The 18942-nt window shown below is 62.3% G+C and overlaps 6 protein-coding genes across 6 annotated transcripts; 3 read left to right on the top strand and 3 right to left on the bottom strand.

The window, feature by feature from the left end:
• Positions 1-211: 211 nt before the first annotated feature.
• Positions 212-956, top strand: BXZ73DRAFT_48377 (G-protein gamma subunit; the record flags this gene model as incomplete). Its single annotated transcript, XM_048020042.1, has 3 exons — positions 212-336; positions 407-443; positions 873-956. 3 exons carry the CDS (start codon positions 212-214, stop codon positions 954-956), a joined length of 246 nt encoding a protein of 81 aa, XP_047876891.1.
• A 1127-nt stretch (positions 957-2083) lies between these two features.
• On the bottom strand, positions 2084-4173 carry BXZ73DRAFT_78300 (uncharacterized protein; the record flags this gene model as incomplete). Its single annotated transcript, XM_048022853.1, has 4 exons — positions 2084-2511; positions 2580-3969; positions 4016-4088; positions 4136-4173. 4 exons carry the CDS (start codon positions 4171-4173, stop codon positions 2084-2086), a joined length of 1929 nt encoding a protein of 642 aa, XP_047876890.1.
• A 2389-nt stretch (positions 4174-6562) lies between these two features.
• Positions 6563-6960, top strand: BXZ73DRAFT_48413 (G-protein gamma subunit; the record flags this gene model as incomplete). The annotated part of the gene is made up of 3 exons (XM_048020048.1): positions 6563-6687; positions 6749-6785; positions 6871-6960. 3 exons carry the CDS (start codon positions 6563-6565, stop codon positions 6958-6960), a joined length of 252 nt encoding a protein of 83 aa, XP_047876889.1.
• A 1695-nt stretch (positions 6961-8655) lies between these two features.
• On the bottom strand, positions 8656-10045 carry BXZ73DRAFT_102320 (eukaryotic translation initiation factor 2B beta subunit; the record flags this gene model as incomplete). The annotated part of the gene is made up of 5 exons (XM_048015192.1): positions 8656-8698; positions 8761-9291; positions 9353-9674; positions 9757-9902; positions 9963-10045. The coding sequence occupies 5 exons, from the start codon at positions 10043-10045 to the stop codon at positions 8656-8658; spliced, it is 1125 nt and encodes a 374-aa protein (XP_047876888.1).
• Positions 10046-12386: 2341 nt separating this feature from the next.
• BXZ73DRAFT_102318 (bifunctional tryptophan synthase TRP1) lies at positions 12387-15147 on the bottom strand (the record flags this gene model as incomplete). The annotated part of the gene is made up of 10 exons (XM_048015191.1): positions 12387-12509; positions 12580-12656; positions 12719-13478; positions 13536-13578; positions 13628-14208; positions 14270-14366; positions 14413-14551; positions 14608-14701; positions 14886-15050; positions 15106-15147. 10 exons carry the CDS (start codon positions 15145-15147, stop codon positions 12387-12389), a joined length of 2121 nt encoding a protein of 706 aa, XP_047876887.1.
• A 205-nt stretch (positions 15148-15352) lies between these two features.
• Positions 15353-17816, top strand: BXZ73DRAFT_48419 (L-asparaginase; the record flags this gene model as incomplete). The annotated part of the gene is made up of 9 exons (XM_048020050.1): positions 15353-15853; positions 15908-15947; positions 16010-16146; positions 16208-16307; positions 16356-16466; positions 16521-16595; positions 16653-16670; positions 16727-16995; positions 17043-17816. 9 exons carry the CDS (start codon positions 15353-15355, stop codon positions 17814-17816), a joined length of 2025 nt encoding a protein of 674 aa, XP_047876886.1.
• Positions 17817-18942: the final 1126 nt, after the last annotated feature.

Genomic DNA, 18942 nt, shown 5'->3' with positions numbered 1-18942 from the left:
CTTGTCCAGCAGGCGCCGGCGGGTGGGGATTGTGGTCGAGCCCGCCGCCACGCTTCTCCCCTGCCGCGCCCCTCATCCGCCCGCCCCGCCCTCCCTTCTCCCCCAGCACTCCCCGGCCCCGGCCCCCCGCTGCCTCCTCCCCGCGTTCGCCAGCGCCGCCCTCGCCCCGCACTCACCCTCTAGGCTCCCCTCCCCGCGTCGTTCGCCCACCATGAGCGGCCGTCCTCCCAAGCAGTCCATGTCCGAGCTCAAGCTCCGCCGGCTCTCAGAACACAACCAGAGGCTCCGGGAAGACCTTGCGCGGCCGCGAATCCGGGTCAGCGAGGCTAGCAAGAGGTGAGATTCCGCCCGTCGACCTTCCATGCCGCCTGCTGTTGCTGACTGCCCGCCTGATGCGTCCCACTAGTCTGATAAACTACTGCAAGTCCACGCCAGACCATCTCGTGAGTCCTGCTCTTTTGACATCCGGTTCCCTGGCATCCCAGAACCAGAGCCGTCCGTTGCTGTCTGCCAAGCAGTCTCCCGCTTCTCGTGAGGGTTAGGCACATGCGGTTCCGCGACGGTGTCTCCTGCTTCTACGCCTTCTGTCGCTCAGAAGGGCCCAAGTTTGCTCCTTTCTCGCATATGCGGACCTCTATCTGCTCGGGATTTCCTATCCGACTTCCTTCGCATGTGGTTTCCCCGTGTTTCTGGGAACAAACACGCGCGCTCCTGGTATTGCTGGCAGTAGCCTATCGGGGTCTTCCAGATTCCTGACGAGCCCAGCATGCGAAGAAGATGTCTCAGAAAGATCTGAAGCGACGAAAGTTGAACTCATTTACATTTTCCTCCGAGTCCTGCGCTACACACATCTGACCCCCTCTCTCCCACAGATTCCGTCGGTCTGGGGACCAGTCAGCAAAGCAGACGATCCCTTCGCTATGCCCAACCAGGGGTGCCAGTGTGTGGTCATGTAAAAGGGCCGGCCGTACCCCTCGTCCGCCGACATCCCGCCTCCTCACACTTTATCCGTCGAGCGGCGACCTTCTGGGACACCCCCTTGGAGACCACACCCTCTGTACCAGAGGCACGAAGGCTCACATGGAGTGAATGGGGTTCGCATCCGTGTCTGTCTTTCCACATCCCTCGCTATCCCTCTCCTCTCCGACCCCACCAGCACTCCCTCCAGGGAGCTGCCCCCGCAATAATTACGCGTACACGTAAATGTTATTCGCATATCTCAAGCGTACACCCCGCCGCTCCTTCACACCTAGCACTCCACCAACTCTGCCTCTACATCGCGTTCCCCGCCCTATCCCACCACACACATGCCTTTAGTTAGCATCTCGCCCCGGAGCCCGGAATCGTTCTCTTTCTCATCTATATCCGCGTCCGTCCGTCCGCCCGCGCCGCGAGCACACCCCGTTCCACATGTTCCTCACCCGTCGATCGGTCCGTGGCGTCCACGCCTCCCTTCCGCTCTCTTTCTGAAAGGAACGCGGGTCTCGGGCTCGCGGCCTACACCTCTCCCCCTCTCCCGGCACGCCCTCACCTTAGCGCACCACCCACGTCTCCAGGCTCCGCGTCTCCAATAGGATGTACATAATTTTCGTAGCAGTAGTCCCGCTCCCGATCGCATGTCGCTCTCCTGCTGTGACCCTCAACCCAGACGCTCGTTCTCGCTCCCGCTGGCCGCACTGCGGAGCTCTGGCCAACCCCTCGCCAAGGCGTTACGGCCGCACGTCCCGCCGGCCCCTGTGCGCGTCTCGATCCTGGAGACGCGACCGCCGCCGACGTGCTCGAGCGATGGAGCGCCCCAAAGCAGGCTGTGAGCCTGCGAAGCGCCGACGCAAGCTCGCGTAATGCGTGCATGGCGCGATCGGGCCTCCATTCCTCCGACGAGCCAGCGCGTGCACACGCGGATTCGACTGGTAGAAAAGTAGATTACTGGTATGTAGATCGATCAGCACCGGCGTGCGGATACCAGTGGAGGTTGTAAACTTGTAGCTGGGGAGGAGGCGAGACGGACTCTATCGCCAAGCGTACGCAGGAGACTCGGGCAAGTCCAGAAGCCCTGTGGTTAACTGCCAGGATTCCATCCGCATCACCAGGCCGCTCCGTCCCCCGCCTCGACCATGCCCTCCCGCGCGAGCTCCTCCCAGGCCTCCCCCTCGCCCACCTCCGCCAACACCACGCCCGGGCCCGCCCGCCCTCCTCTCTCCCTTCCTCCCCTCCCCTCCCGCACCCGCGCGTCCCCAAACGCGAACCGATCCCGGCGAGGGGCGGGGCGGACGACGCGCCACGCGCGGAGCCACCGCGGCGCGCCGGGCGCCGCGGGGAGCTCGACGAGCACGCCGACCCACGCGAGCGCGGGCGCGGCGAGGGCGAGGGCGGCGGCGCGCGGGGCGGCGTGCGCGCGGAGCGCGTGCACGATGCGCCGGGTGTGCTCCGCGGCGGCGCGGAAGGGCGCGACGGTGTGCCGGACGAGGACGTGGGAGACGGCGAGCGGGCGAGCGCGCCGTGCAGCTCGTCCTGCGCGAGGAACGGGGTGAGTGTTAGTGAGCAGGGCGCAGGGCGGAGACGGAGACGGGAGAGGGGACGCACGAGGAGGATCGCGGCGACCTGGACGTAGTCCGGGACGCTGTCGCCCTCGAGGGAGAGCACGAACCGGCGGATGCCCATCGCGGCCTCCCCGCCACCGTCGTCCGCCGCGACGGGGTCGCCACCACTGGCGTCTCCTCCGCCGCGCTCCCGGGCGCGCGCGTCGGCGTGCGCGCGGCCCATCCGCGCGAGCGCGCCGAACCGCGCCGGGAACGGGTTGTACTTGAAGTGCGCGTTCGTGACCCGGACCTCGAGGCACGCGGGGCGCGCGTCGCACAGGACGCGCGCGAGCATCGCGTCCCCCGCCGCCGCGGGCTCGGACGCGGCGAACGCGACGGACAGGCGGCGGACGGCGCGCGGGAGCGCGAGCGCGTGCAGCGCGCACGCGCTCTCGCCCGCCACGCTCTCGAGGTCCGGCCACGGCCACACCGCGCCGTCCCGCGCGAGCGCGCGCCACTGCGCCTGCGCGCGCTCGCGGGCGCACGCGTCCTCCGCGCGGGCGCGCGCGGTGCCGCAGAGGTGGAGCGGGCGCGCGCCGCGGAGGGCGAGGCGGGGAGGGCGGGGAAGGCGCGGGCGAGGACGCGGGGGAGGTCGCGGTCCGCGTGCGGGAACTCGATCCCGAGCGGTGCACGCGCGGGAAGGGCGCGGCGGGCGCGCGCCAGCCGCACACGGGCAGCTCGAGCGCCTCGAGCGTGGGCGCGAGCGGGAGGAGCGCGGCGAGGGCGTCCGGGGCCTCCTGCCACTTGCGCGAGGGGAGGAGGACGAGGGAGCGGAGCGGGGGAGGCGCGCGAAGGACGCGAGGTCGAGGGCGCCGCGGGCGAAGAGCGGCATGCGGACGTGGGTGAGGTGCGTGAGGTGCGTGAGCGCGTGGTGGAGGAGCGAGGGCGGGGCGTCGTCGTACCAGCGGTCGATGCGGAGGCGGGAGAGGGCGGCGCACTGGGGGAGGAGGGTGAGGAAGGTCTCGAGCGCGCGGTTGCGGGCGTCGCGCATGAGGTGCTCTTCCGTCAGCGGGTGGTGGGCGGGGAGCGCGAAGTAGGACGAAGGGAAGCCCGAGGAATCCGGATTGGGGGAAGCCGCGCCTTTGGCGAGGGTGAACGTGTACTCTTCAAGGTTGAAGTGGAGCTCCCGGATGAGCGGAGTGCGGGTGTGCTGCGGGTCGTAGACGCGGAGAAACTTGGCGAAGGAGAGGACCTGAGACACTGTGTTCAAAGGGATCTTTGAGTGTGAGCACAGAAGGACAATGCCAGCCTCGAAGTAGGAGCTGCATGTCCTCATCAGACGTGACAGATCGGCGGGCGAGAGCAGGCTCATGATGTGGTATTGCACGTCGAAGTTGAGGGTGGTCAGGGTGAGCGAAGACGTTGGAAGGGTCATCCACGCGCCACCATCCTGTTCAAAGTAAGAGACTGCATAAAATGCTGATACATGTGCATACCATGTCGACGTCTTCTTGTTGAGTCGTTGGCCCTGTCTGAGTGTAGACTTTGAAGTCCACATTCCCATAGCCACTGGCAGGGTAGGCGTCGGATGCGTGTGTTCTGTTGAGTTGCTCTACTGGATAGGCGAACCGGAAATCTTCAGGGTGTAATCCATAATAGCCCGCACAGGAGTGAGCTTTGGTATGTGTGCGCGCGAAAGTTGTCTGGCGGGATGTGGTGGTTGGAGACCAAGTGCGACTGGCGTGGCGCGCTATATGACGCGTATGTGACACGTGACCGCGAAATCTAGTCACGGTCTTTGCCGGTCCACACGGATTGAGAGAACAATCAACAGTCTCATGTGGCGGCCTGGTGAGCATTTGGATGCGATGCAAGCTTTTCGAGGCGATTTTTCAGTGCGGCCGGGCCGTGTTTCTATGATGATACATACAGTAGTACTTACTTTGAGACGATCGGAATCAAAGCGGCCTAGAGCACAGCGGCCGTCTACCTCTTCGCCTCCTGCAGACTTCAGAGACGCGGCTCACAAAACGTAGGATTGAGGATGATTCGGCTCACCATTTGCGCATTTTCGCACACCGGCACTGTCAGGCACGGTTAGCGCCCCCTCGCCCGATGCGCCGTGCGAGGAGGTGAGGGCGGAAGGGGGAGGGAGTCGGGCAGGGAGTCGTGTGCATGGACCATGGGGACGCGCGCGTGTTTCGTTCGAGCAGCGAACTCCGGGCGGGGGAGAACTTTGCTGGATGGCCGGGGAGGCGGGGCTCGGGACTGCGCGGCCGAACAACGTCGAGGTCTTCCCGAATGGCTGCAATTGGCGGTATCCTGGAAGACAGGGTGAGCGCGGAGAGGATGGTGGCACGCCCACCCGAGACTCGGTGTGCATCGCCAAAAAGGTGTTTGCGGTCATCTTGAGGGAAAGGGGCTGGAGTGGTTAGCTTGTTTAGCCGAGCGTGCAAGACGCCGGAAAGACATTGCCCGCTATTGAGATTATGCGCGGCGCAGAAGATTCGTGAGCATGCTGTAATCTCCGTTACCAAACGCCCGAGTTTGCGGCGCGCGAAACGCTAACGTTATGAGTATCGACGCGCTCGGGGAGAGCACTGCGAAGACCCTGAACAATCGCGCCCCCTGTCAAACCTTCCAATGGTGCTTTGAGCCCTCCTACTCGATACCCTGAGGCAATAGAGCTGAGCAGGGCCTGCAAAATGAAGCACGTCACGAGCAAACGCGCGGTTCACATACAAACGCGCGCGCGCACCTGAGGAAGAGCGGCAGGACGCTGACGTACGAGCCCGCACAGTTTGCGCGAAGCTGAGAAGGTTCAAGAACGCCGTGGTTGCCATGGCGGCGCTCGCGATGCGCACCGTGAGCGAGACTGCGGGCGAAAAAGGGAGGCGGGAGGAAAGAGCGTTCGAAGTATATGTCGCTGCTTCTTGATGGCGGCGATGATGAGCTCTCGAGGCTGCCGTCCCCGCTACGCGCCGGGCGATCTGGACGGCGACGGAGATCGAGAAGGATAGGCTCGCGGCCATCTGGGTTGGCGAGCACTTGCGCTGCTTCGGGCACTGGCACACAAACTCCCCGTGCCAGGTGGACGCCCGCCAGCGCGGTTCGGGCGTGCATTCTGCGCTGACGTGCTGGATGGATGCAATTGCACGAGATTTGTCGAGGACCGTGCCGCCGTGCGTGTCCCTGAACATACGTATGTAGTCAGGAACTCAGAGGCAAGGGTCGCCCAGATGGAACATTTAATTGCAGGCTCCAGACCGCTCTCCGCCGTTTGTCGAGGGCTGGAGGAAATGGCCATCAGGAGATGAGGGGGACATCACGTCTCTGATCCAGGGCGGGCTTCGTCTGTTGAGAGAGTACGGGGCCTGGGCGTCTGCCGACGGAGCTCTGGATGGGCGAGGCCGAAGTACATGCTTATGGCGGCGTCATGGTTGTTGTGCAGTTGGATACCGAGAGAGCAACAAAACGTCGAGAACATAACGCCCAGTCGATGGACGAGCCTCGAGCAGAGGTACGATCGGGCCAGGGCAGCCAACACTATCCCACGCGGGACCGATCAAAAGCGTCCACGGCGCATGCGAGCGAGCATACCAGCCTGTGCGGAGTGGCAGCTCGGTGGAGAGCAACGGGGGCAGCGCGACGGACATCGCCCGTCGCCCGTCGTCCTCAGCATTCGTATTCTGCCGCGAGGGAGAGAGCGGGCGGAAAGCGTGCGGGGAGGGCGGGGGAAATGCCGGCGGATGGGCCTCAGATCAGGCAGCTGGCTGCCGACGCCGAGCGCTCTCCTGTCCCCGGCCCCCGCCCGCGAGTCCTCGCTCGCCCTTTGATCCTCTCTCCGTCCGTGAGTTTCCTCCGCCGCCCTCCGCCTCCCTCCCTCTCGCTCACTCCCTCCCAGCGCCAGCCCCGTCTGCACTTCTTCCCCTTCATCCCGCGCAGCCGCTTTTCCAGCCCGTCCCCGCGCCTTTCCCCACACCCTCTCTTCTTCTCACCACCACCCCGCGCCTGCGCCCGCCCCCCGCACGCCGCTGCCCACGATGAACTCTCGCCCGCACAAGCAATCCATGTCCGAGCTCAAGCTCCGCCGCCTCACCGAGCACAACCAGCGCCTCAGGGAGGACCTCGCCCGTCCACGGATAAGGGTCAGCGAGGCCAGTGCCAGGTCAGTCCCCCGCCTTCGTCCCCGTCTCGCTCGTCCACCGGTGCTCACGCCCCGCCCCCAGCCTCATCCGTTACTGCAAAACGACAAAAGACCCGCTCGTGCGTACCCCTTCTGCTCATCCTCTTCTCCCTCGACCCCTGCCCTCTCGCTTGCCCCGCGGACTGACCGCCCTCGCTTGCCCAGGTGCCGTCAGTATGGGGACCCGTACCACGCGCCGACGACCCGTACCAGTCCCAAGGCGGCGCAGGCAAGGGCTGCTGCACCATCCAATGAGCCGCCGCCCGCCCGCCCCGCCACCCCCTCCGCCCGCGCCGTCCTTGGTCTCCCTCCCCATCTGCTCTTCAGTGGCTTTCCGCGCTCGCGTACATTGTCCCCGTCCCCGCCGTTTACTGTATCCCTGGCCCCGCTCGCGCTCTTGACGGCACGCTACATGTCTCCGCCTCCTTCCCACCTTCATCTTCTCCTTCACTTTCACTTTCACTTTCGTCTTCCCAATCCGCCCCGCCCCCCACCCCTGCACGTCTTCCCTCTCGTCTGTCCACCGTTGATACTGTTTATTGACCCTCTGCCAACTCACGACCGGTCCCGTCTATACCATCGCTCGTTGCCCCCACGCTCTGCTCAGCAGTCTGCCTCGCCCTGCCCCGCCCTGCCCCCCGCCTTCTTCCCGCCGACCGCACCCACCGGCCCCACCAGCTCCGACGCGGCCGCAGCGCCCGTTCCCGACGCCAGTTCGACGCTTCCACCGCCAGCCACCGCATGACTCATCCGGTCCGACCGGACGACACGCGCCCCCGGGCCCACAGGCGAGGCGAGGTTGCGGTCGCGCGCCGACGACGGGTTTGCGCCAACGAGGGGCTCGGGTGGACTGCGGGGGAAAGGGCGGACGGGCAGGACGGGCGCGTCGGCGGACGGTGCGATCCCGGGTGCGTGCGCATGCGGAGGTGGAGCGAAGGCGAGTCGATGTCGACTGTCGGCTGAGGAGTGCAGTAAGGCCTGGTGGACCGCCGTTTGCGACTCCGGGCCCCGACTCCCACATCCTCGACCCCTCGTCCGTCTCGTTCCTATGCGTTGTTGCCCTCCCCCTTATCCTGCCTCGGACCTACTCGACCCGGCTCGCGGGTCGCTGTAGCAGCCTCGCTGTCGGTTTATGCCTCCCAGGCCCACTAAGTAGAAAGTACACAAGTATAAGTACTGCCGTGTCCATAACCCCGCCCGTCCGCCTCCGTCTCCTCTGCCCTCCCTTCGCCCTCACGTCCAGCCCCCACCAACAACCCAGCTGCCGTGCCTGGGCTCGTAGGACGACGAGCCTGATCGCCCATCAGCCAGCCAGCCGACGCCGCAAAGACACCGGCGTGCGCATCTGAGCGATTGATTGTTCGCGCGTCCCGCAACCTCGTCGTCGTCGTCGTTGGCTGGCCCGTCGTCTCGCAGTCTCGGACTCGGAGGGGGACGTCCCGAGACGGAGCGGTCGTGGAATGATGACGGACAACCGGGCGTGTTGTTCGTGTGTGCTTCTTGCACCGGTGCACGCCGTCTGCGCGTGCGCGCACCCCTCCTCGCCGTCGGAAAAGCCCCAGCGCCGTGAGGCGGGTCGCAGGATGCCATAACAGCGCGCGCGACGGTGGGAACGGGGGGCGGGAGTGGGAGTGCCGGGTCCGCCGGGGTGGGAAGTCGGGCTCTGGGGGCTTTGAGTTTTAGAGAAGTCGGGACGGAGCGCGGGCCAGGGTTCCCACCCCTGTTGTGGCTTCCTGCGGGTCTTGGTGTCCTCGGGCTGACGCTGGGGACTGGGGCCTGTGCCTCGAGCCTCGAGGAACGGAAGGAGCGCGGCGAGGCGAGGGGTGGAGGAATGGGACATTAGGATGTGGGCGCTCCATGAGGATGACACCTGTGCAGAAAGGTTGGCAGGTGCTGGCAGGGAGTGGATTGTTGGACGTGGGCGGGCATGAGGAGGGAGGATGGGCCGGATTAAAGCTCGTGGTCTTCGTCGTCGTACGTTTCCTTGATCAGCCTGTGCACCGCGCCGCATATATCAGTCAAAGTCCTGAACGTCAAGTGCGTGTCCACGCCCACCTGTAGACCGACGACGGCGGGTGGTCGCCGTCGTTGGTGATGAAGACGTCGACCAGCTCCGGGCCGACGTAGTCGTAGTACGGGTTGACGACGTCGACGCGCTCGACGAGCTTGCCCTCCTCGAAGCCAAGCACCGCGCTCGGGTCCGCGAAGTCGAGCGCACCGTAGTCGTGGTAGAGGTTCCAGAGCGGGGTGAGTTTGAACTGCCCGGCGCAGACGACGACCGGGGTCGAGTGCGCGCGCGCGGCAGTCGCGGCGAGCAGCGAGCCGGCGATCGTGACCATGCCGCCGTTGGCGAGGATGGCGTGCGCGCCGAGGATCAGCTTGTTCACCCGGGAGAGGATGGCGTAGATGGACGAGTCCGGGACGAGGTAGGTCGAGATGCCGGCCGCGGACAGTGCGCGGGCCATGTCGTGCCCTTGGTAGGAAGGTGCGGTCTCGGCGACGATCGCGGTGTAGTTGCGGTAGTGACCGGCAGAGCGGAGGAAGGCCTCGACGGTCTTGGAGTGCCCGATGGTGAGGATAATTTCGCTGTGGGAGATGACTCATGAGGATGGCGATGGATGGGGATCACTCCAAGGTGAGGACGCACTCGGAGTGGATGTGGTCCTTGGCATTCTTTGAGACGTTGTCGTAGACAGTCTCGAGCTCGTCCAGAACATCCTGGATCGCCTCCATCAGGACGGGCTTGAGCCCTCGCGCAAAGGAATCAGGGTCATCGGGGTCATCCTCTTTAAGGGTACCTGTCGCCTCCGACTTGGTTGCATATGTGGTCTGTTTGCGCGGCTGGCCCTGGAGGACGAACTTGCTGATGGTGTACACGTTCCGGGTGGAGGGGTTTTCTTTCGTCGCAGAGTTATACTCCTCCCTGATGTTGTGAAGGACGCGCCGGACCGTGTTTCCAACGGTATGTTCTGGGGGGCACCTTCAGCGCGTGGTAGACATGATGGAAGCGAGGTATATGCGCATGAAATGAAGTTATGGAACTGTACGAACCCTTTGGCTGTGCAGCTACGAGCCTCCGGCCGACCTCGCGGATGATCGCGATGAGTTGCTGGATATTTGAAAAGCGGGCCTTCGAAACGACTTGGCGGAGGACGAGGACGGTCTCGAGGGCTGCGCCGCGCGAGCCCACAACTTGCCTACAGGGAGCACACGGTTTGATAAATGCGCGTGATGACTGAAGAACGAGAAGTCCGCACCTTCTGCGCAGCTTGGCTGCCAGAGTCTCCACGGCCTTGTGCCCAGGGATGGGCCCGGGCGGGAGGAGGCTTGCGGTGCTCATAGATTTGACGGGTTAGCTTCGAGGGTTGGAGAGATGGATAGCCTTGGTTCAATACGTTTTATGCCTGGGGCTACCGTAGGAAGGCGAGGAGAGGATGAAAAAGCTGAGAGGGGTCGGCTGGTGGCGTACAAGATGCAGCGAGATCTAAGCGAGATCAACGAGATCGAGTCACCTCCCACGAGCACGTGCCAAGTACCAATCGGACGCGTGCACCTATACTTATTATTGGTATCGTCTCGTCCACGCATTTCTGCTCCAAGCTTTCTGCAAGGCCATACTGTAACTGCATATAGGTCCAGAAAAGTGCTGCGCACGGTGTACTGTTATTAGCCACGAAGTCTTTCCGCTAACTTTTGTTTGAGCTAAGTTCTTCGGCAGGGAGCCCAGCAAACTCTGAGGTCCTTCAGTACTAGTGGCCAGAGAGTCAGAGATCAGAAGAAACAATGCGCTGTTTTCTGTGTAGATGAGCTTTGCGCAAGACGCCCCTCAACTTGAAGCCGTTAGGCATAGATGACTGGAGTAAGGTGACGCCCAGTCGCTTCTGGCGCCGCTCGTCCAGTTGTCACGGGTGAAGTGAACGACCCATATGCCCGACTCGAGTTGGTGTGAGATATCATAGAACCAGTATTAAATTAAATCGCAGCCAATAAACCCGGAAAGAATAGACCATCGGAGACGGATTAACGGCACAAGACGTGCACAGGCCTAATCTTACACGCGATGACGACGTTGTTGTCGTCGTGTACATCAAAGGCCTGTGCGCCAGGAGAGTGTCGAACCGAGAAAATGCTATCGGTACAAGCCAGACCTTCGCCTCCCTTCTATACCGTGGCTGTCGATGGTCCCCCGACAGGCGTTATAGTCGCCAGTCGAAAAGCGACTTATAGAACGAGTCGCAGCGCTCCACCTGGTACTCGCACTCCGCCCACCGTCCGTCGAGAGCAGCCATCACTTCCGCGACGCGGCGCAGGATCTCCCTCGACGCCTTGACTTGGTCGTCGTCGTCGTCGCCGGAGTTGTCGTCGCGCCGCAAATCGCGGATCAGCCGCGCCATCAAGTCCTTGTCGAAATTGTTCTCCGAGAGGGCCGCGTAGTGCATCCAGGCGCTGTCGCGGGCGAGTGTGTGGGCGCGAGGGATTCGGGCGGCGAAGAGGGAGAGGAGAGCGAGGCGAACGGTGAGCGCAAGCGTAGAGAGCAGTGCCAACACTGTGGGACGTACAACTCGGCGGCGGTCGTCGGGTCCAAGCGCGGGGCCTCTGGCATCGAGAGGAAGCTGTTGACTAGATCTGGTTTGTACTCCCTGTGCGAACAAACCACGGCGACGGACACGGAGTCAGCGGACCCCTGCGCGCTGAAGTAGCGTATGGGTCGTTGCACGTACCAATTTTCACATATCGGCGGGGCACGCCGACGGATCGTACGGAGAACGGCCTGAAGCACGCCGAGCTCTTCTGTTGTTCTAGAGCGAGGCCCGGCGGGGAGCTGAGGATAGACTTGATAGGAGAACACCTGGGCGGCGTGCGGCATGATGGGCAAGAAGTTGGATGGGAGTCTGAGAGGGTGAGGGAGAAAACCGACGAGGGCTGAACGAAACTAGTGCGCCGCGTACCCTTTTTATATCTTTTGACCAGCCCGGCAGGAACATATCGTGCTCCTCGCTGGCGGCACCATAAACCACTCCGCGGCGGCTACGCGGCGGGGAGTGCCGAGTCGGCAATGTGGCACGCCCACCAGAACACTGCCCCTGGTTTGGCTTGGTGGCTTCTCCAGCGAAGCACGCACTGCCGCAAGTTGCCTTACGTGGAAGAAAGGAGAACTTCATTGTTCGCCTCAAAGGGAAGGCCGAGTCGCAGCAAAGCCCGTGTCGCGTGCGCGCGCGAGCCCGTATCAGGGGAGCAAACGGCCGCGGCGAGCACTTCCGCGTGTGCGGCGGTGGCGTGGACTACAACACAGAAAAACGGGGTGAGCCACTCAGCGGTGAGGCCTAGTGAGGCCGCATAGAGCTCTGATGGGAACGACGACGTACCGTCTTATCGCAACGGCCGACCGACCTGGGCTGAGGGCACCGGCATGGACGCGTCATTGTCTCAGAGCAGTCCGGAACTTGTGAGCGTATGCCGTCTAGGTCTGCGCTTGCTGGACTATACAGCGCCGATACCATATTTGACGGGAGGATACGCAAGTTCCGCTGAGGGACACGCATAGACTTTGTCAAAGGCAGTTCATTACGAGCTCTCGTACACAACCGCGTTACTTCTAGACGATGCTTCGAACTCTGCGTTTTCCTCCTGGGGCAGCCTGTGATGTGGTCGGATATCGAGAGGGGCGCGAGCGACCCGGTCTAATGCTCCGCTGTGCCCTTCAGGGGTGAGTCGGAGATGTACCAGTCGAGCTTGCGCTCCCATTCGCCGGGGAGGAGCTGGGAGATCTGCTCGACGTCCTTGTCGCCACGGCCGGAGAGACACTGTACAGCCGGGCCGCGATATCAGTATATCATTGGGAAAGCCGTGATTACAGACGCAATGGCCACGTACAATGACAATGTTGGCGTCCTTAGGCAGGGTCTTCGCGAGCTGAACGCCACCCCAGATGGCATGCGAAGACTCGAGAGCTGTGATGGAGAACAGTGAGCAACTACTCAGGCGACGGCGGACGTGGTGGAATCGAACTCACCAGGGATGATGCCCTCCTCCTGCGTCAGCATCCTGAATCCACGAAGCGCCTCTTCGTCCGTGGCAGCCGTATACTCCGCGCGACCCGATTCCTTGAGCCAGGCGTGCTCGGGCCCAACACCGGGGTAGTCAAGACCCGCGCTGATCGAGTGCGTCTCGATGATCTGACCCGCCTCGCTCTGGAGCACGTAAGTCCTGACGCCGTGGAAGACGCCGGCCTGACCCTTGCTCAACGTCGCGCTGTGCCTGACGCCATCAAGGCCCTCTCCTCCCGCCTCCACGCCGACCAGCCTCACGTTCTTGTCCGGAATGAAGTCGTAGAAGGTACCGATGGAGTTTGAGCCGCCGCCAACACAAGCAACAACGGCCTCAGGGAGCTTCCCCGTCTCCGCAAGAAGCTGCTCCTTGATCTCCTGGCCGATGACGCGCTGGAAGTCGCGAACAATTGTCGGGAAGGGGTGGGGGCCGATCGCCGAGCCGATGAGGTAGTGCGTGGTGGAGAGGTTCGTGACCCAGTCGCGCAACGCCTCGTTGACTGCATCCTTGAGGGTGCGCGAGCCGGACTCGACGGGTATCACGCTACCGCCAAGCATGCGGATGCGGAAAACGTTCAACGCCTGACGACGGACATCCTCCGCCCCCATGTAGATGACACACTCGAGGCCAAAGCGAGCACAAGCGGTCGCGGTCGCGACACCATGCTGGCCCGCACCGGTTTCAGCGATGATACGCTTTTTGCCTAGCCTTTTGGCCAGCAGGACCTAGTAAGAGGAGCAGGGAATTAGCATCTCGAAGTCTAGCGACATGCAGCTCGCTACCTGTCCGATGGCGTTGTTGATCTTGTGCGAGCCGGTGTGGTTCCTGTGCAGCGCTCAGCTCACGGGCAAGCGATCAACGCGGAGCGACTCACAAATCTTCGCGCTTCAGCCAAATGGTAGCGCCGCCCGCGCTCTCGCTAAGCTTTTCGGCTTTGTACAGGTTCGACGGCCTGTTCATGTAGCCATAGAGATCCTTCCATTCCTTGAGGAAATCTGGATCCTTCATCGCGATGTTGTGGGCCTCTTCCACCTCGACTAGACAGTCCCAGAGAGCCTCCGGAACGTACTGTCCACCGAACTGACCGAAGCGCGGCGGCAAGACATTCGTGGAGCTCGACTCAGCTGACTTGAGAGGTAGCCTTGTGGCTCGTGTGGAGGTCGAACGAGGGGCGGCGGCGCGTTTAGGCTTTTGACCCTTGAGGCTGATCTCGCTGCAATACTCCTCGACCTTCTGCGCAACCTTGTCTGCGGGGGAGGTCTTGATGACGGCGATGAGACGAGACCCGATGACCACACCGTCAGCGCCTGCATCGGCTACCAAGTCGAAGTGCGCGCGAGTAGCAACACCAAAGCCAACCGCCAGTGGGACGTCGGTGTAGTCTCGGACACGAGAGATGAGGTCCGGAAGGGCGGAGTTCATGGTTCCCGAGACCGAAGATCCCGTGGTGCCCATCTACAGAGTAAGTGGGTGAGTGAAAACGCCGGTCAAGATTCGCAAGCGGGGCGCGGCTCACCTTGGACACAACATAGATGAACGAGTCCGCGATGGAGGCCAGGAACTCGATACGACCCAGCGTCGTCGAGGGTGCGATGAGAGGGACGTAAGAGAGGCTAAAGATACTCAGCAGATGATAGTAAACTTGACAGGCAGAATTACTTTGCAGTGCGACATTTGTTGCGGAATGAGACGGCTTCTTCGGGCGGGAGGTCGACGACGATGTAGCCATTGGCGCCAGCCTCGACCGCATCTTGGATGGCCTTGTCTTCGCCATAAGCGAGAATAGGATTATAGTAACCTGCGACCAGCTATGCATCAGTTCTGATATGACTCGCTTAACCGGAAATGACTCACCCATGAGAAGGACAGGCACGGTCAACCCTTTGCTGCGCGCCTCACGAATCATGCCCAAGCACATGACGTAGTCGACGTTTTGTTTGAGCGCGACCTGCCAGAGGGTTGCAGTTAGACAAGCGTTGGTGAGATGAAAGGGCCGCGAAGAGGGAACGACGCTGCACGGCGAGACGGCGAACAGTTGTATGCGCGCATAAATAACCTGATGGCCGCGAGCCACGTCCACTCGACGGAGACCCATGCACGCGAGTAGAATGGATGCGGGAAGGACGGCATACCACGTTGGTCTCCTGGATCGCAGGTCCATCCGCGATGGGGTCGGAGAAGGGAACGCCGAGCTCGATGATGTCCGCGCCTCCTTCCTGCATGGCGAGCAGGCATGGTACCGTGTCCTCGATGGTGGGGAAGCCAGCGGTGAGGAAAGTAACGAGAGCGGGGCTCGACTGCAAGACGCGTGAGCATGGTGGCGGGGTACGGAAGCGCGACGGGGACACGAACGTTCTGGTTCTTGGACTCGAAGACCTTCTTGAGAGCATCCATGGTGGAGGACGAGATGAGAGGGAGCGGGGTGGGGAGTCAAGCGGCGGGGCCTAGTCATTTTATGGCCTGTGTGCAAGACAGAGGATGAGCCTGACGCGGGCCGGCCGGAGATCGAGCCCAGCTGCGCACTCCGAGCATGCTCCGCTTTCTTCACCGTCGCCAAAGGGCGGCGCCTGTTCTTCCCGACCGCCATCTCGCTTCCACGATGGACATCTCGCACTCCTCCGACGAGTCCAAGGTGCTCATCCTCAACACCGGAGGGACCATCAACATGATATTCAGTCAGCAGGGATATGTCCCAGAGCCCTACTTTCTCACCGAGACGCTTCACAGTCAACACCGCTTCCACGACCCGCTCGAAGAATCGCTCTTTTCCCACTCAGGGTCGCTTGAAGGATACAGGCGGTGGACGAACAGCGGGAAAGGCAGTCCAATGGGAACGCAGTTCGGAAGCCGAGAGCCATCTCCGAGTCGCGGCGGAGCGCGTGAAGAGCCACCACAGTCCCTCACTCTCCCCGTCCGATCATCTCGCCCGATTGGCCTCCCAGAGCACCTTGCGCCCACCGCAGACAAGCTCTTGCCGCGTCAGCCAATATGCAAGAAGCTCTCCGAAGACGTCTACGAGGCTCAGCTGCCCACTCTCGTCACTCCGCGGAGCAGCGGTCCTGGAGGAAACCGCAAGCGGATCAGGTATGCTGTTCTCGAGGTGAGCACCGCAACAACTGAGGTAGAGGCGCGGCTCTGATAAATACGCATATAGTGGCATCCCATGCTAGATAGCAGCAACATCGAGATCCAGGGTGTGTCTATGCGCTCGGATCCGGCGCCCAGCGTTCTGAGCTTCTTGTTGCGTCCAGCACAGATTGGATCCGAATCGCTTCGGACATAGAACTCAACTACTCCACGTTCGACGGCTTCGTCATCCTTCACGGGACGGACACCATGGCCTACACCTCTTCGGCTCTCAGCTTCATGCTCGAGGATCTGGGGAAAACTGTGGTATGTTATGTGCGGTCTGGATGACAGTGTATCGCTCCATTCACATTGCCCTGCTCAGTAGGTCATTACGGGCGCACAGATCCCGATGTCCCAACTGCGCAATGACGCCGTCGACAACTTACTCGGAGCTCTCGTCATCGCCGGACACTACATCATCCCGGGTGCGTGATCACGGAGCGCTTCTTCGGCGACTGTTGACGCTCCGCCAGAGTGCTGTTTGTATTTCAATCACACACTCTTCCGCGGCAATAGAGTCTCGAAGATGTCTTCGTACGACTTGAACGCATTCAGCAGCCCCAATTTTGCGCCTCTCGTAAACGGTGAGCATAGACTCTTCCTTGCTGTCTGCATCGCTTACGCGCTCGCGCATGTAGTTGGAATAGACATTGTGGTCAACTGGCAGGACGTCATCCGTCAAACTAATCTGAGGCGTTTCCGCTCGCACAAACGTCAGTCATTTAATACGTTGTTGTATGCGCACTATATGCTCATCTCCGCCACCGCAGTCATGAGCCCCCACGTTGGTGAGTCATTTGGCTCTTGGGCGGCGCTCGATTGCTCACCAAGTCCGCATATACAGCGACACTGCGTCTGTTTCCTGGCATTACAGGCGCCACCATCCGCGCATTCGTAGCTCCGCCCACTCGCGGAGTGGTTCTGGAGACCTTTGGCGCAGGCAACGCTCCGCAACGTGCGGATCTCGCTGAAGCTCTCAAAGAAGCTTGTGACAATGGAGTCGTTATTGTTGCAATCACGCAGTGCAGCAAGGGTTCCGTTTCTGACGCCTACGAGACCGGACGAAGCCTGCTTCAGGCCGGAGTAGTTCCCGGCGGCGACATGACGCCAGAAGTGAGCGCGCATCTGATCCTCCAAAGCATCACACTGACGACCAACAGTGCGCGCTCACGAAACTTAGCTACCTCCTCTCCAAACCTGAGCTCTCCGTTGCGCAGGTCCGAGCGCTCATTGGCACCCCACTGCGCGGCGAACTTACCCTCCCGGAAAGCAAGATCCCTGCGTCTCTCAGCCAGCCAATCTCCATGGCGCAGAGTCTGGACAACATCCAAGGCCTCCTCTCTCAGGTTGTCCGTCTGTCTTCCTCTTCCTCTGCACGCGCGCCTACCATCAAAATCGAAACCGCCGACACGCGCGAAGACGCCGAGGCGGCTGAGCAGGCCGCCGCGCCCTGGTCCTGGACCGCCGCCGAAGCAATCGCGACTGAGTCCTCGCTCTTCCCTTTCCTCATCCACCTCGCCGCCGCACGCGACGACCCGGATGGTGTCGCGTTCTGCCTCGCCGCCGAGCGCGACCGTGCACCCGAGTCCGGTATGGTGATCGGCGGCGGGCTCGCGAACTGCGCGGACCCCGCGTCTGGGCGCGCTCCGTTGCACGCCGCGGCGCTCCAGGGCGCGCACAGAGCGGCGGGAATGCTGCTCGAGGCGGGCGCGCTGGTGCATGTGCGCGACGCGCTGGGCCACACGCCGCTGTACTACGCGGCGCGCCAGGGGCACGAGGAGCTCGTGGAGCTGCTCGTCAAGACAGGCGCGAACCTCGGCGGGGCGGACCTCGAGGGCGGTTTCGTGAGGCTGGCGGTGAAGAAGGCGGTGCGCGCGAGGGATGAGGCTGCCCTGCGTGTGTGGAAGAAGGCGGGGATGGACGTGGAAGCGTGAGTAACAAGCATGCTGTAAAGGGCTCAACGTCGTCAAAATGTCTGCGTCAAGAACATGTACAATAGATGTTACACCGTACAGTACAGTACCAAAAACTGCAGACAATCTTTGCTTTACTTTATGGCCCGAGGAACGCGTACGATAAATGGGCGGTACATACCGACCCAAGTGCGCAACAAGTAGCGGTATGCTTGCTCGCTGGCCCAGTGGTCGACGACGGGGAACGTCGACGAGTCGGCGGCTCCCGCGCAGTAGATGTTGTAGGACACGAAGGAGCTGTTGCGTTGGTGATATCATTACAAGGGCATGCGCCCAGCCGAATAGACCGCGCGTAGGCGGGTTGGCGGCGTACTTGAGCAGAGCCTGTCCACTTCTACACAACGGGAACGTCCTTCGTCAATGTCATACATCGCGAAGCTGCGCTGTGGATATACTATTTGCCTCTCACACTACACAAGCATGACTCGGAAAAAGCATTCGATTTCGCACTACTCTACCACACGTAAACTGTACTACGAAAACGAACCCTGGTGCATGTGAGCAAAAGGAGCAGGTCATAGAGAGCGGTTTGGCATGGTGCGGTTGCGGGTGTGTGGGGGGCATAGTTTGGTGGGGAAAAGGGCGGCTCATAAAGAGCGGCAGTGCGACCCGCGGCGGCGGCCCCCGGGATCTGCAACCTCTGTGACATTCCGTGCGGACCCTCATTAATCATTAATCATTTCTGGGCGGGCGGCGGCGGAGAGGGCAGATCGATCGGGACCGTGGACGCAGGCCGGCAGGCGGGTGCGGTGCGCGGCCTTGCGCGGCCTGAGGGAGATATTTTGCGAGAGGGCGGAGTGGCCAACGTCCGAGTCGGCGCCGCGTGGCCCTGACGGGAGTGGGGAGAAGGCACAAGGGGGAGCGTACCATAACACCTTATAACACCTTGCGCGGGCACCGATGGCCCTGACATCGGCGACCCACAAAACACGACAGGATATCCGCCTGCCCGCCGTGGCGCAAGGGGCTTCTGTGCGGGTCTCATGAGCGTGCGATACGATGGGTATAGGGAGTGCTGGTGGCCATGAGTGTGAGTGCTGGTGGCGATGGATCCATGGTGGCGTAGCTGGGCAAGGGCGGGCATGGG

The sequence above is a fragment of the Epithele typhae genome (genome assembly GCF_022376455.1).
Source record: "Epithele typhae strain CBS 203.58 chromosome Unknown BXZ73scaffold_31, whole genome shotgun sequence".
In the NCBI taxonomy this organism is placed as follows: domain Eukaryota; kingdom Fungi; phylum Basidiomycota; class Agaricomycetes; order Polyporales; family Epitheliaceae; genus Epithele; species Epithele typhae.
Note: the sequence above shows the minus strand (reverse complement) of the source record. Positions and strands in the feature narration are given on the sequence as shown.